Genomic DNA, 12,374 nt, shown 5'->3' with positions numbered 1-12,374 from the left:
GGTTTGTGTGGGGAGGAAAAAAGGAACTGGGCTCCAGAGCCAAAATCCAGCTTAGAGGCCCTGCTTACCTCTGGAACCATAGATGGTTTCAGGATTATTAAAAAGATTCAACCAGGCAGAGCCTGTTGAGGTTCCACGTGGCACTAGGCACATCCCACATGTGCTGATACCACAAAGCAGCACTATAGCACCTGGCCTACTGATATTTCAAGAAGGCTTTTTGGTAGAAAATAGCTGGGGGACTCTGCTCAGTCGGTTGGGCCTCGAACTTCGGCTCAGGTCACGGTCTCACGGTTTGACTTTGAGCCCCATGTTGGGCTCTGTGCTGACAGCTCAGAGCCTGGAGCCTGCTTCAGATTGTGTCTGTCTCGCTCTCTGCCCCTCCTCCACTTGAGCTCTGTCTGTCAAAAATAAATAAATGTAAAAAAATAAAAATAAAAATAATAAAAATAAAATGGCTGGGAAGTTGGATCATAGGTGATCTTTACTTTTTATTTAATACTTCCTTTGGTTTTGTAAATTTTGTTCATTGAGCACATAGTCCTTTTATACTTAAACAACAGTAAGTACTTTTCTATGCTTCGCAGAGGCACTAACTCTCATTGCATACCTGCAGTTTATGCGGGAGATGGCAGGGGCCTGGCAGATGACAGTGGAACAGAAGTTTGGCCTGTTTTCCACGGAGATAAAGGAAGCAGACCCCCTGGCAGCGTCGGAAGCCAGTCAGCCCAAACCCTGTGCCCCTGAAGTGACCCCCCACTACATTTGGATTGATGTAAGTGCTTCCCCGGGCTCCACCCACCCTAGCTGGAGGTCAGGGGCTTCCCCTGGGGCCAGTGGCACAGTAAGCATGGGGCTCCAGGTTTAAGACGGCCTTACCGGGGAAGGTGGGATGGCTGTTCCTGCCTTCTGCCCAGGCCCCTGCCAGACTCATTGCACTTCCTGAAAGACCCATACACACCCTCCTATTGGCCCAGAGCCCCACCTCAGCTGGCAGTGCTGGCTCTGCGCACGGGTGGGCCAGGCCTGAGCACAGCTACATGTTCTCTTTCCCACTCAGTTCCTGGTGCAGCGGTTCGAAATCGCCAAGTACTGCAGCTCAGACCAAGTGGAGATCTTCTCCAGCCTGCTGCAGCGCTCCATGTCCCTGAACATCGGTGGGGCCAAGGGGAGCATGAACCGGCATGTGGCGGCCATTGGGCCTCGCTTCAAGTGAGAGCCTCCCTCCTCCAGTGATGGTGGCGGGGAGAGTGGGGGGGATGTTTCTCTCGGAGTTGCTGGTGCTATAGGTCACAGGAGGTTCCCATGTTTGGCTTTTTTTGTTGTTTCTGTTGGCCAGAAACTGACCAAGCCCCTTGCCATGCCCTTCTAGAGCTGAGGAGGTCAGCCAGCATGCTGTCCTCAGCAGGGCAGTGTTCAAGAAGGTGGTTCACTCATGGACCTTGTGCAGCCAAATGTTGGGCAGCCTTTCTAAATTGTCTAGTCACAAAAAAAGGATTTTGGTGACATAGTGGTGATTAAAACACAGGCTATGTGGCAGAACTCAAGTATGACAAGCTCATACTGGAAGGCTGGCAGTGACTTAGGGCAGATCACTTGACTCCTCTAAATGTTTGTGGGAAACTTCTGATCATGCTGACTACACCAAGTCAAGTTTTGCCAAGATCTGTGCAAAGTATCAACCGTACCAGGGGATACCCCTTTAGGGGGATACATAGCCTAGTGGGAAGGGCCAGGTGCTGCAGCAGGGGTGCTGTGGACGCAGCAGGCAGGATCAGTCTGGCATGGGGAGGGCCTGTAGGTGCCTACATGGTCGGTAGGAGAGAGGATGAGGGACTCTCTTTCAGAGTGTACCACTCCTTCTGCCTGAACCCCTTCCTGCTGCCCATTGCCCACCCTCCCCTGAGCTCCAGACCCATGTTCCTGCAGCCCACTGGGCAAGCCCTGGGACCATGCTTCTCAGACCACTACAAGGGAAGGGCTCTATTCACCTCATTTTCCATCCATCACAGACATGTACCTTTATCAAATGCATGAAAATGAATTACTAGAAAAGGATTCACACTAAACTATCGTAACAATGTGAAATTGGTATACAAATGAGCAGGTAACCCCTCTCAGTTTCTGTACTAACTCATCACAGACTAGCACCATCTGTTGATGCCCACTGAGTAGCCCTGACCTGGCAGAAACCAGGTGCTTGGTAAATTTATTTTTCTTCTAGCATGAATTAAATGTTCCACTTTTGTAGCACTTATAGGTGACTGCACTCAGGTAGTAGTTTGCAGATAGACGAGCTTCTGGCCAAGGCAGATGAACACACAACTTGTTTACTTGCCCCCAATTAAAGTGAAGGTTTAAAAACAAAAAACCTTTCCTGAGACATTTCTGGTACAATAAACCTGAATGGCAATCACCTAGCTGGTGCCACAGTCCTGGCACCTGAGAGCTCTGGCATCCAGAGACATGCCTGAGGACTGAGTGGTTTGCACAGGAGCTAGGAACCCTGGGATGTTCCTGGGCCCCCTGCACTCTGCCGCAGCCCCCGGCGTTCTCTCGTAGACTGCTGACTCTGGGGCTGGCCCTTCTGCATGCCGATGTGGTCCCAAACGCGACCATTCGCAACGTACTTCGTGAGAAGATCTACTCAACTGCCTTTGACTACTTCAGGTACTCTCCCCAGCTGTGCTGTGCACGGGGTGCAGTGACAGCTGCACCTGTGCGTGTGTCAGGTTGTGTTGTGTGGAAACAGCTGCAGTTGCAGGATCTGCCACAAGCACACCATTCAGCCAAGGGCTGGGATAGTGGTGGAGGCGGCCACGAGAGCTCGGAAAATCATCACGCTTTTTCTTGCAAATTAATGAGATAGTTGTTGCTGATGACTAGCTCTGAGCTCACCTTTTGTCATTAAGAGACAATTTACAGGGCACCTGGGTGGCTCAGTCGAGCGTCCGACTTCGGCTCAGGTCACGGGATCTCAGGTTCATGGGTTTGAGCCCCATGTCGGGCTCTGTGCTAACAGCTAGCTCAGAGCCTGGAGCCTGCTTCAGATTCTGTGTCTCCTTCTCTCTCTGACCCTCCCCTGCTTGCGCTGTGTCTCTCTCAAAAACAAATAAAACATTAAAAAAAAAAAAGACAACTCACGTCACCTTTTGATAATATGCTTTATAATGTATGTGGCTTCTAGTCCCAGACTCCAAGCACTCAACTCTTGTCCTCTTGTGGTTGTTTGAAGTTGTCCCCCAAAGTTCCCTACTCAAGGAGAAAAGAGGCTACGTGAAGACATAAGCATCATGATTAAATTTTGGACGGCCATGTTCTCTGATAAGAAGTACCTGACTGCCAGCCAGCTTGTTCCCCCAGGTAAGCATTGTTCTCAGCAGTGCAGCTGCTCATGGGTGGTGGGGCTGACACATGGGTGCAGGCAGGACGGTGGTATGCAGTGGGCAGCCCTGAAGGAATCCAGTCAGAATAGTGAGGGTCTCACTGAGCGCTAACCTTAGCCATGCTGCATGGTCACCAGAGGCCCAAAGCCTGCCTGGCCACCAGTTGTCCTCCAGCCCCAGCTGACAAGCATGAATGGGTACAGGAGGACCTGAGCAGAGGCCATTCCGTGTAACTTCTCCCAGTACCAGCCCAGTTCACCAGCCCCCACTGCATACCTGACAGACCTGTGCTGGGATAAGGCCTGTGTGCCAAGATGAATAAGGCACTATCCACTGTCATCTGATAGGAGACCATTAAGTCAGCAGGTAATGCCAGCATTAGGGGATCAAGGGAGCATCCCTCAAGGACAGACACTTGGCCCACCAGAGTTGGGGAGCTAGGGACAGTTTTTGGGAAGAAGTGACATCTGAGCTGAGTCTTCAAAGATGAATAGGAGTGAGCTAGGGTGGATAAGGTTAAAGGAAAAGTGAAGAGTAAGCAACCACAAACCTCCACAAAGAAACATGTTTTTGTTTCTCTGAGCACATAGCTGAATACACAGCACAGATTAGGGATGAGGAGTGCAGGCTCCGCAGACAGACCCACCGCTGATGACCTGACTCTAGGAAAAGGAAGGGATGGGCCACCTGGGGGCTCAGTCATTTGAGTGTCTGACTCACGATCCTAGGACCATGAGATTAAGCCCCACATAGGTCTCCACACTGAGCATGGAGCTTGCTTAAGATTCTCTCTCTCTCTCCCTCTGCCCACTCTGTCTGTCTGTCTGTCTGTCTCTCTCTCTCTCTCTCTCAAAATAAATAATTAAGGGAAAGGAAAACTAAAAAGCAGGCAGTGATTTCCTGAGTCGACTTCCAGGCTCCACACCGAGCAGGGCCAACAGCCCTTTTTGCCTGCCTGCAAGGATCCTGAATTAATGCCATGTTAAAAAGCAACATGATGCTAGAGATGAGAGAGCTGTTTGTAATTTATCCGGATCACCACTCATATTCATTTTATTCTATTTTAAAAGCTAGGGGGGATATAATACATTTTAGTAAGCTTTACATGTAGAATGGTTAAAAAAAACTTCCTAGGAGTACCTGGCTAGCTTAGTCAGTAGAGCATGCAACTTTTGATCTCGGGGTCGTGAGTTCAAGCCCCACACTGGGCATAGAGCTTATACTTAAAAAAAAAAAAAAAAAAAAAAAAAACTTTTCCAGATGTTGGTTTTTGCTGCAAATGGTTTCTTCAACGCCATGTCTCTCCCTCTCTGGCCTTGGAGAAAGTCCAGATGCCTCATTCTGGAAGCAATAATGTGTTTGCCCACAGATAACCAAGACACACGGAGCAATCTGGACATTGCAGTAGGTTCTCGGCAACAGGCCACTCAAGGCTGGATCAACACCTACCCCCTATCCAGTGGCATGTCGACCATCTCCAAGAAGTCAGGTCAGTTAAAGGTTTACTGATAGGTCCCTTGGGTCTGAGTCATATCCTGGCACCTCAGACAGTGGGCAAAATGCCGAAAGACAGCTTCTTCTGGGTTCTAGAAGTGAAGGGTGGGTCAGTGAACTCTGAAGAACACGCTTGTGCCTTCTGTTTCCTCCACAGGCATGTCTAAGAAGACCAACCGGGGCTCCCAGCTACACAAGTACTACATGAAGCGCAGGACGCTGCTGCTGTCCCTGCTGGTAAGGTGACACCTGCTATATGTCCACAGCACTGAGGACAGGAGCAGCGTGGCACATGGGTGCACACAGAAGGCATATCAATGTCTCATCTCACCAGGCCACTGAGATTGAGCGTCTCATCACATGGTACAACCCACTGTCAGCCCCGGAGTTAGAGCTGGACCAGGCCGGAGAGAACAGTGTAGCCAACTGGAGGTCCAAGTACACCAGCCTGAGCGAGAAGCAGTGGAAAGACAACGTTAACCTGGCCTGGAGCATCTCTCCTTACCTGGCCGTGCAGCTGCCAGCCAGGTGGGCCCTAGTCACACCTGCCTGATGAGGGTTTTGCCAGAAGTCCTGTATAAGGGGCACCTGGGTGGGGAGAAACATGATGTGGTCACTCCCAAGGATGATTGGGGAAGCAGTCTTAGTGGTCTGATTGTCTGCCCGGGATGTTGACCCAGTCTCTCTGTGCAGTGGTTACACAGCACAGACTCCTGCCTGGGCTGTCCCAGTATCCCAGAGCCCGAGCAGGAAACATCAGAGCATATTCAAGGCCGCAGTCATATTTGAGGAAAAAGGAAGCACATGGAGGCTGTCACTACGGGGAGGCATGCCTGGGAACCTTTGAGTTTGTTCCCAGAGGTCTTCAGCAGACTACTCACAGGAGGTGGCTAGCAACCAAGTGTCCTGTCAACTCTCCCCTGGTAGCTCTGCGAAGGACAAAACTCTCAGACCAGTGGTAGCTGAGAGGGGCCGCCCAGGCCCCTGTGTTAACTCCCACCAGGGGGAGACATCCACTCTACATCCAGGCATTTCTTCCTCTTGAGCCCACTCACTGCTTCCTCCTTCTGGTTCTAATCCAGCCCTCTGGATCAGGATCACAGCCTGACAGCGTTCATGGAAAATCTACCCTGTGTTAGCCTGGGGTCGTGACCCTTGAAACCTTGCATCCACCCTCCCACCTATGGATGTACCTTCTGGCCTACGGGCTCACCATGCCATGGACAGGCTGCTTTGGGGGCCAGGGCAAGGGGGTGTTCTAAAGGCAAGGACTATAAAAAGGGATGTCTTAGCCAGTCATAGTGCTGTTTATTGTAAACACTCATATTCAGAGTTACCAATATGTCAGTAGTATAGAGTATTTAGGGGTCACTTGGCATTAGTCTGCATCCCTCCAGTTCAGGGGCTCCTCTCCCTCACTGTTCCATGGAGGTGGGAGAGGCCATCTCCTTCATGCCCTCCGTGTGTCATAGGTTTAAGAACACAGAAGCCATCGGCAACGAAGTGACCCGTCTCGTTCGGTTGGACCCAGGAGCTGTTAGTGACATCCCCGAAGCTATCAAGGTAGTGTAGCATGTGCTAGGGCCTGGGCTCAAACTGCACAAAAGCAGAACTGCCTCCAGAAATACCCAGAACCCAGAAGTGTGACAAAAACCTGGCGGCCTCAGTGGCAAATGATTTTTCTAATTTACTGTGTTTTCCCCTTCTCAAATGGGGCATTTATTATGCTTACAGTAGAAAACTATTGAACATACTTCACCCTAGTTGCAATCATGCTACTTTATATAATATGTGAGAAGCATTTCCCCCACATTGTTATAAATGCTTTATCATTATCACTCAGGGGCCATCCCTGAGATACGGGGTGGGGCCAGGTATTTCGAGAGGGGCCTCTGGGACTCCCTGCGCCAGATTATCTCCCTGCTTCCTTCCTAGTTCCTGGTGACCTGGCACACCATCGATGCCGATGCCCCCGAGCTCAGCCACGTGCTCTGCTGGGCACCCGCAGACCCACCCACGGGCCTCTCCTACTTCTCCAGCATGTACCCTCCGCACCCTCTCACGGCCCAGTACGGGGTGAAGGTCCTGCGGTCCTTCCCACCGGTGAGCCCATGTCTTGCCTGAGTCAGCCTCAGTGGGACTACCTGGGACTGTGTAGGCGGAGACAGAAAGGACAGGCTTTATCTCCAACTTGATGTAGGCCTGATGAAATATTGGTCCATCTTAGAGCATGTCTTCAACCCCTGTTTCTGTTCAGGCAGTTGTAGAAGACAGATTTAGTTTTGACTCAGATATGTTTATTGGTATTACTTTGTTTTTTAATTTTAATTTGGTCCTTGAGTTACAGAAGAAAGTTGAATTTGAGTTTGGTTCCACCAGTGGGCTGTTGGGAAGCCCGAGGATTTCATATGATCACCACACTGATGAGTTTGGTAGCTGACTCAGGGAGGCCCCAACACAGAGGTCTGCCGAGCAGGCCCCCAGCAGGGAACATACACAGGCAGGCCCTTCGCCTGTTGTTACAGGCAAAGGAGCCTTGTTCCTTTTGCTTTTTCTCACTCATCATGTGTTTCAAGTCATTGGCCATTTTCCTTGCTGCCTTTTGGGCTTTCCCCAATTCTCAGTCCTCTATGATCTTCAGTGAGATGATGGTATCCCATGGGCTGAGTGACAGCAGGGCTGTTCCAGGTTGGAGTGGGGCCCTGGGACAGCCATCTGTGTTGCATTTGTTCTCACCTTCCTAGAGGTGAGGAACTGTCTTCCCTTCCTGGAGGTCATGATCGCTTGTCCTCCTCCTTTGCAGGATGCTATCCTATTCTACATCCCCCAGATTGTGCAGGCCCTCAGGTATGACAAGGTAAGGCTGTGCTAACATGTGCTGTCCTTCCCTCTGAGAGCTGGGCTGGGGAGTCCAAAGGGCACCTTGGAAGCAGGGCTACCAAGCTGTGACCTGGTCTCTGAGCTTGTCTCACACACGCCCCCACCATGGTTGTGGCCAGCGCTCATGGCCAGGAGGTCCCACTCACGCCATCTCACCCTGAGGCCCCATCTGCTATGCAGGGTAGGTGGGCCCCGGAAGTATTGCCAGCTACTTCCTCAGTCTCTGACTCAACTCCCTTGTCTCTTCAGTGGGAAGCAAGGAAGCTTAGACAAGATGATGTAGGTATTAGTGTGCTTGCGCTGCTATAGCAGAGAACCACAGAGTGGGGGGGTTAAACAATGGAATGTATTTCTCACTATTCTGGAGGCTCAAAGTCAGAGTTCAAGGTGCCCATAAGATTAGTTTCTCCTGAGGGTTGGTTTGCAGATGGCTGTCTTCTCCATGTGTCCTCAACATGGTCTTCCCTCTGCATGTGTTTGTCGTAATCTCCTCTTACAGGGAAACCACACCAGTGTCCTTCAGGGTGCCACCCTAGGTGCCATCACTAGGTGCCACCCTAATGATCTCATTTTAACTTATTCACCCCTTGAAAGGCCCATCTCCAGACACCATCACATTCTCAGGCACTGGGGCGTACGACTTGAACACATGAATTGGGGAGCACAGTTCAGCCCATCACATATAGCACTTGTACATAAGATACCTAGCACATGGCCTGGCACAGAAACCCCCCAGGGGTGACCACAAATCAGAACCCACACTGCTCATGCTTCATCCAGCACTGGCCCCCCAACCGTGCTTGAGTCTGAGCGTAGCAGCAACATCCGCCCCTTTCCTGCCCCTGCTGATTCTGCTCCCCACTGCATAAGACACCAGACCTCGCTGTGTCCTGGCTGAGTCCTTGCGGTAGCAGCGAGTGCCCTGTCTCACCGTGGTGGCTGTGAGCACTGTGGTTGGGTGTCCAAGGACTAGCTTCTTCCTCCCAGATTGGCAGGATGCTCTGTCTTGGTCCATAGACCAAAGTGCTTCTAGAACTACAACCAACTTCTCTTGAAAGACTGAGTCCTGTTTTAGCTAAGTAGCTGCCAAAAGCCCTCCAACTCTGAGCAGGTGGTTTTGATACCGTTTTGACAATGCAGAGCCTGCTTGGAATTTTCTGTCTCTCTCCTCTCTCTATACCCCTCCCGCCCCCACACACACTCTCTCTTTCTGTCTCAAAATAAGTAAATAAACATTTTTTTTAAATGAGAAAAACACACAGGAATAAAATGCTAAAACCTTTTTCAAAGCTAGAAGCCTTGGTGGGCGTCAGTGACTGATGACACTTCCTCCTTGTTCAGATGACTCCGGTTTCCACTTCCCTGTTGTAGTCTGTTTTGTCCGTTACTGCACTGAGCCCCCTTCTATGGTTTCAGCGACACTGATTGGATTACCGGTTCATCAGAAAAGGACATAACCGACGAATAGCCAGGTGGAAGGGCAGCAGAGGGCAGGGGATGTGGGAAGGCTGCGGAGCTCCACACTTTTCAGGCACGTGGCTCTGTCAGCAGTCTTCACAGCAATCTTCACCAACTCAGAAACTCCACAAGCTTTTATTTAAACAGACTTCAAGTTGAATATACATAGTTTAACCTTAGATCCTTTTAGTGGGTTAGCAGCGGGAAACTCATAGCGAGGACTTATTTGAATTTTGACCTACCAGGCAAGTTGAGGACATTGTCCCAAGAATACCAGATGGGGGGCTACAAACTACTGTGGGGTTGGGGGAGAAGCCAGGAGTCTTCCAGAAAGGCAAGTGCCTTTTTTAACTTTAAGCCAGGGTAATTAAGAGATGCCTGGGAGGCTCAGTCGGTTGAGTGTCCAACTTCAGCTCAGGTCATGGTCTCATGGTTCGTGAGTTTGAGCCCTGCAGTGGGCTCTGTGCTGACAGCTCAGAGCCTGGAGACCACTTCGGATTCTGTGTCTTCCTTTCTCTCTCCCAACCTACTCATATTCTGTCTGTCTCTCTCTCAAAAATAAACATTAAAAATTTTTTTTAAATTAAAAAGACAGGGTACTTTAAACTTGGAGATACAAGTAGCAGAACATGACGAAAGAGAAAAAAGAAAGGTCCTTAGGGTAGTGGCCTTGGTGTGTCAACTCATGAAGTACCTGTGTATTAGAATTTTTTGGAACCTGCCCGTCACTGTGGAACATTGTTCCAAACAACCAGCTTATAGCTGAGTTTTAGTACCCAACCTACTCATTCCTTGTACTTGACAACAGCAGAAAATAGTTGAAGAGCCGTGGGTCTTAGAATCTATGGGAAGGCACAGGAGAAACAAAAGCCAGCTCCTTCCTATATTGAAGAGCCCATCACCTGGGGCCCCTTCTGCCCCATTGGCCAGCTGACTGGCTGGAACTTGGCCTGGTGGGCTGGACTCACACATACCCAGACAGGCTTGTTCACACAGCCAGAAACTACTGGGCCTCACTCCTTGCTGGGTCTGCAAGTGCTGGGAATCCACTCCTACATTGGGTGAGAATCTCTCTTGGTGGAGAGGTGCCCAGGCCTGGGCTGATGGTGACCTTGTTCTATAGATGGGCTACGTGCGGGAGTATATTCTGTGGGCAGCGTCCAAATCCCAGCTTCTAGCACACCAGTTTATCTGGAACATGAAAACGAACATCTATCTGGATGAAGAAGGGCACCAGAAGGACCGTGAGTATTTGTCACCTTCCCTCAGGCCTCACCCCTCCCTCCGTCTTTAACCCTCCTAGGCCTGTACTGTCCCAGCCCATAGTTTCCTCTGCTCCCCGTCCTTTGGTGGGAACGCCTCACCTTTCAACACCCAGGGGGAGCAGGATCCTCCTCCTTCGTGAAACCTTTGCTAACACCCCCTGCAGATGTTCTGCCTGCCCCTGGCACCATTCTCAGCCCCCCAAGCACATGTGAGAGCCGGCCAAGCTTCATCTCACCCTGTGCTTGACCCAGTGACTCAGTGTGGGGGCGAGGTGACTGTCCAGGGCAACAGCCCCCACACAGAGCTTGTCCACATCTTCACACCCTTAAACCCTAGTGAGGCCCCCAGAGAGCTTTGGTTTACATGGGCTTTGGTTCTCAGTATTAACCAATGTTAGACATGAAAAACGACACATTTAAAAAATAATACAAGCCCATCACATACTAGCATAAATATTTTTATGAAAAGCAATTCTTAAAAAGCTCAAAAAGGAGAATAGTGGTGTTGCTTTACAGTTTTACAGATCTCTTTAATGTCTGTAATAATGCCACAGCATCTTCAGGAAAAGACAGGACTCCCTCTCTGCTTCTGCATGTGCCCTGTCGGAATATGTTGTTTGGTTGAAGCGAATGCAGGGAATTCAGCCTGGCACAGACACGTGGCTGGGAAAGGAAGGAGCATTTTAGTGGTCTTTCCGGTCACTACAGGTGGTCTCGTAGTCTCTGCTGATACTTCACCAAACGCAACAAGTGATAGTTTCTTAAAGGTGAATTACAAGTGGATTTGAAATCATGGCAGAGAGTTTCTTGTGCTCTTTCTTTGAAGCCCGTTGGTCTACCAGCACTCACCCCGCCCGCTGCGGGACTTTGCAGCATTCAAACTCCCATTTGCCAGTGCCCCACCAGCCTTACCAACCAGAAACATTGTCAAGTGGTGGGGAGTTGTCAAGCTCACTGGCATAGATGCAAGTTTTCCAAACCTTTGTGGGTTTCTTTAAACAGCACATTCGACTTGCTGATTTTGAAGAAAATATCTGCCTTGAACCTAAGTCTAAATAACTGTTTTTGTCTGTCAGTCACTCTTTCAAGTAAAAATGATGTTCCTGTAAAAAGAAGTTAATTCAGCTCAAAAGTCAAACCAATACAAGGTGCTGTTCCTCGAGACCACAGCGTCCACGTGCAGCAGGGGCTCCAGGCACCGTCCAGTTCACCACACGGATTGTTAAACGTACTCAGGGTAGAGTTCAATCAAATTGGTCATTGCTTGTCGCCTCACCAGGGATATTCGTAGTGATGATGGCTTTTGTTCACTCCGTGGGAGCAGAGCCATGAGGATCCAGTGACCACCAGCACCTTGGCCAACTGCTTGTGCACAGCTTCCAAGCGTCTACACAGCAAAGAGGGCAAACAGCCTGTCAGTGTGGTTTTGGGGGTAGGGAGCGCCTGCTGAAGGGTCCCAGGGACCCTCCAGGCAGCTGCACACCACACTCAGGAGGGCTGGCCTCAGTGCTCAGGACGCCTGGACTATACATCTGGCAGATGTGTGGGGTTTCCTTGAGGGCCTTCGATGGCACAGCTGCAGGCTCACTCCCTTGGTTTCTCTGCCAGCTGACATCGGTGACCTCCTGGAGCAGTTAGTAGAGGAGATCACAGGCTCCTTGTCGGGCCCAGCCAAGGACTTCTACCAGCGGGAATTTGATTTCTTTAACAAGATCACCAACGTGTCCGCCATCATCAAGTAAGTGGCGCCAGTCCTGGCCTGTGTGAATTGCGCGGAGGACCCCCGCTGGTTCCAATGAACAGCCAGGATTGGGAATCTCTGCCCTGGCAAGTCAGGTCCTTCAAAGTGTAGCAAAATGCCCAGCCATGCAAAATTCAGAAAACACATCTT

At 50.3% G+C, this 12,374-nt stretch overlaps 1 protein-coding gene across 3 annotated transcripts in view; it reads left to right on the top strand.

Annotated features, from left to right (window-relative positions):
• Nucleotides 1-12,338, top strand: part of PI4KA (phosphatidylinositol 4-kinase alpha) — a 104,481-nt gene extending 92,143 nt beyond the window's left edge. Inside the window, exons 33-45 of one of the 3 annotated variants that reach the window (XR_003902916.1) lie at nt 617-775; nt 1,061-1,212; nt 2,563-2,670; nt 3,236-3,363; nt 4,756-4,875; nt 5,038-5,117; nt 5,215-5,408; nt 6,353-6,443; nt 6,816-6,983; nt 7,684-7,737; nt 10,342-10,462; nt 11,560-11,720; nt 12,092-12,182. Coding sequence is in view for 2 of the 3 variants with exons in the window: in XM_029922963.1 (XP_029778823.1) it covers nt 617-775; nt 1,061-1,212; nt 2,563-2,670; nt 3,236-3,363; nt 4,756-4,875; nt 5,038-5,117; nt 5,215-5,408; nt 6,353-6,443; nt 6,816-6,983; nt 7,684-7,737; nt 10,342-10,462; nt 12,092-12,225 (1,509 nt within the window). In the remaining variant the exon portion in view is untranslated. Of the gene's footprint in view, nt 1-616; nt 776-1,060; nt 1,213-2,562; nt 2,671-3,235; nt 3,364-4,755; nt 4,876-5,037; nt 5,118-5,214; nt 5,409-6,352; nt 6,444-6,815; nt 6,984-7,683; nt 7,738-10,341; nt 10,463-11,559; nt 11,721-12,091 lie in introns of all 3 variants that reach the window. The other 2 variants (XM_029922963.1, XM_029922962.1) reach the window with 2 other exon arrangements.
• The last annotated feature ends 36 nt before the right edge of the window (nt 12,339-12,374 follow it).

The sequence above is a fragment of the Suricata suricatta genome, chromosome 14 (genome assembly GCF_006229205.1).
Source record: "Suricata suricatta isolate VVHF042 chromosome 14, meerkat_22Aug2017_6uvM2_HiC, whole genome shotgun sequence".
Lineage (NCBI taxonomy): Eukaryota > Metazoa > Chordata > Mammalia > Carnivora > Herpestidae > Suricata > Suricata suricatta.
The sequence above is the reverse complement of the archived record's forward strand: the minus strand, read 5'-3'. Positions and strand labels throughout refer to the sequence as shown.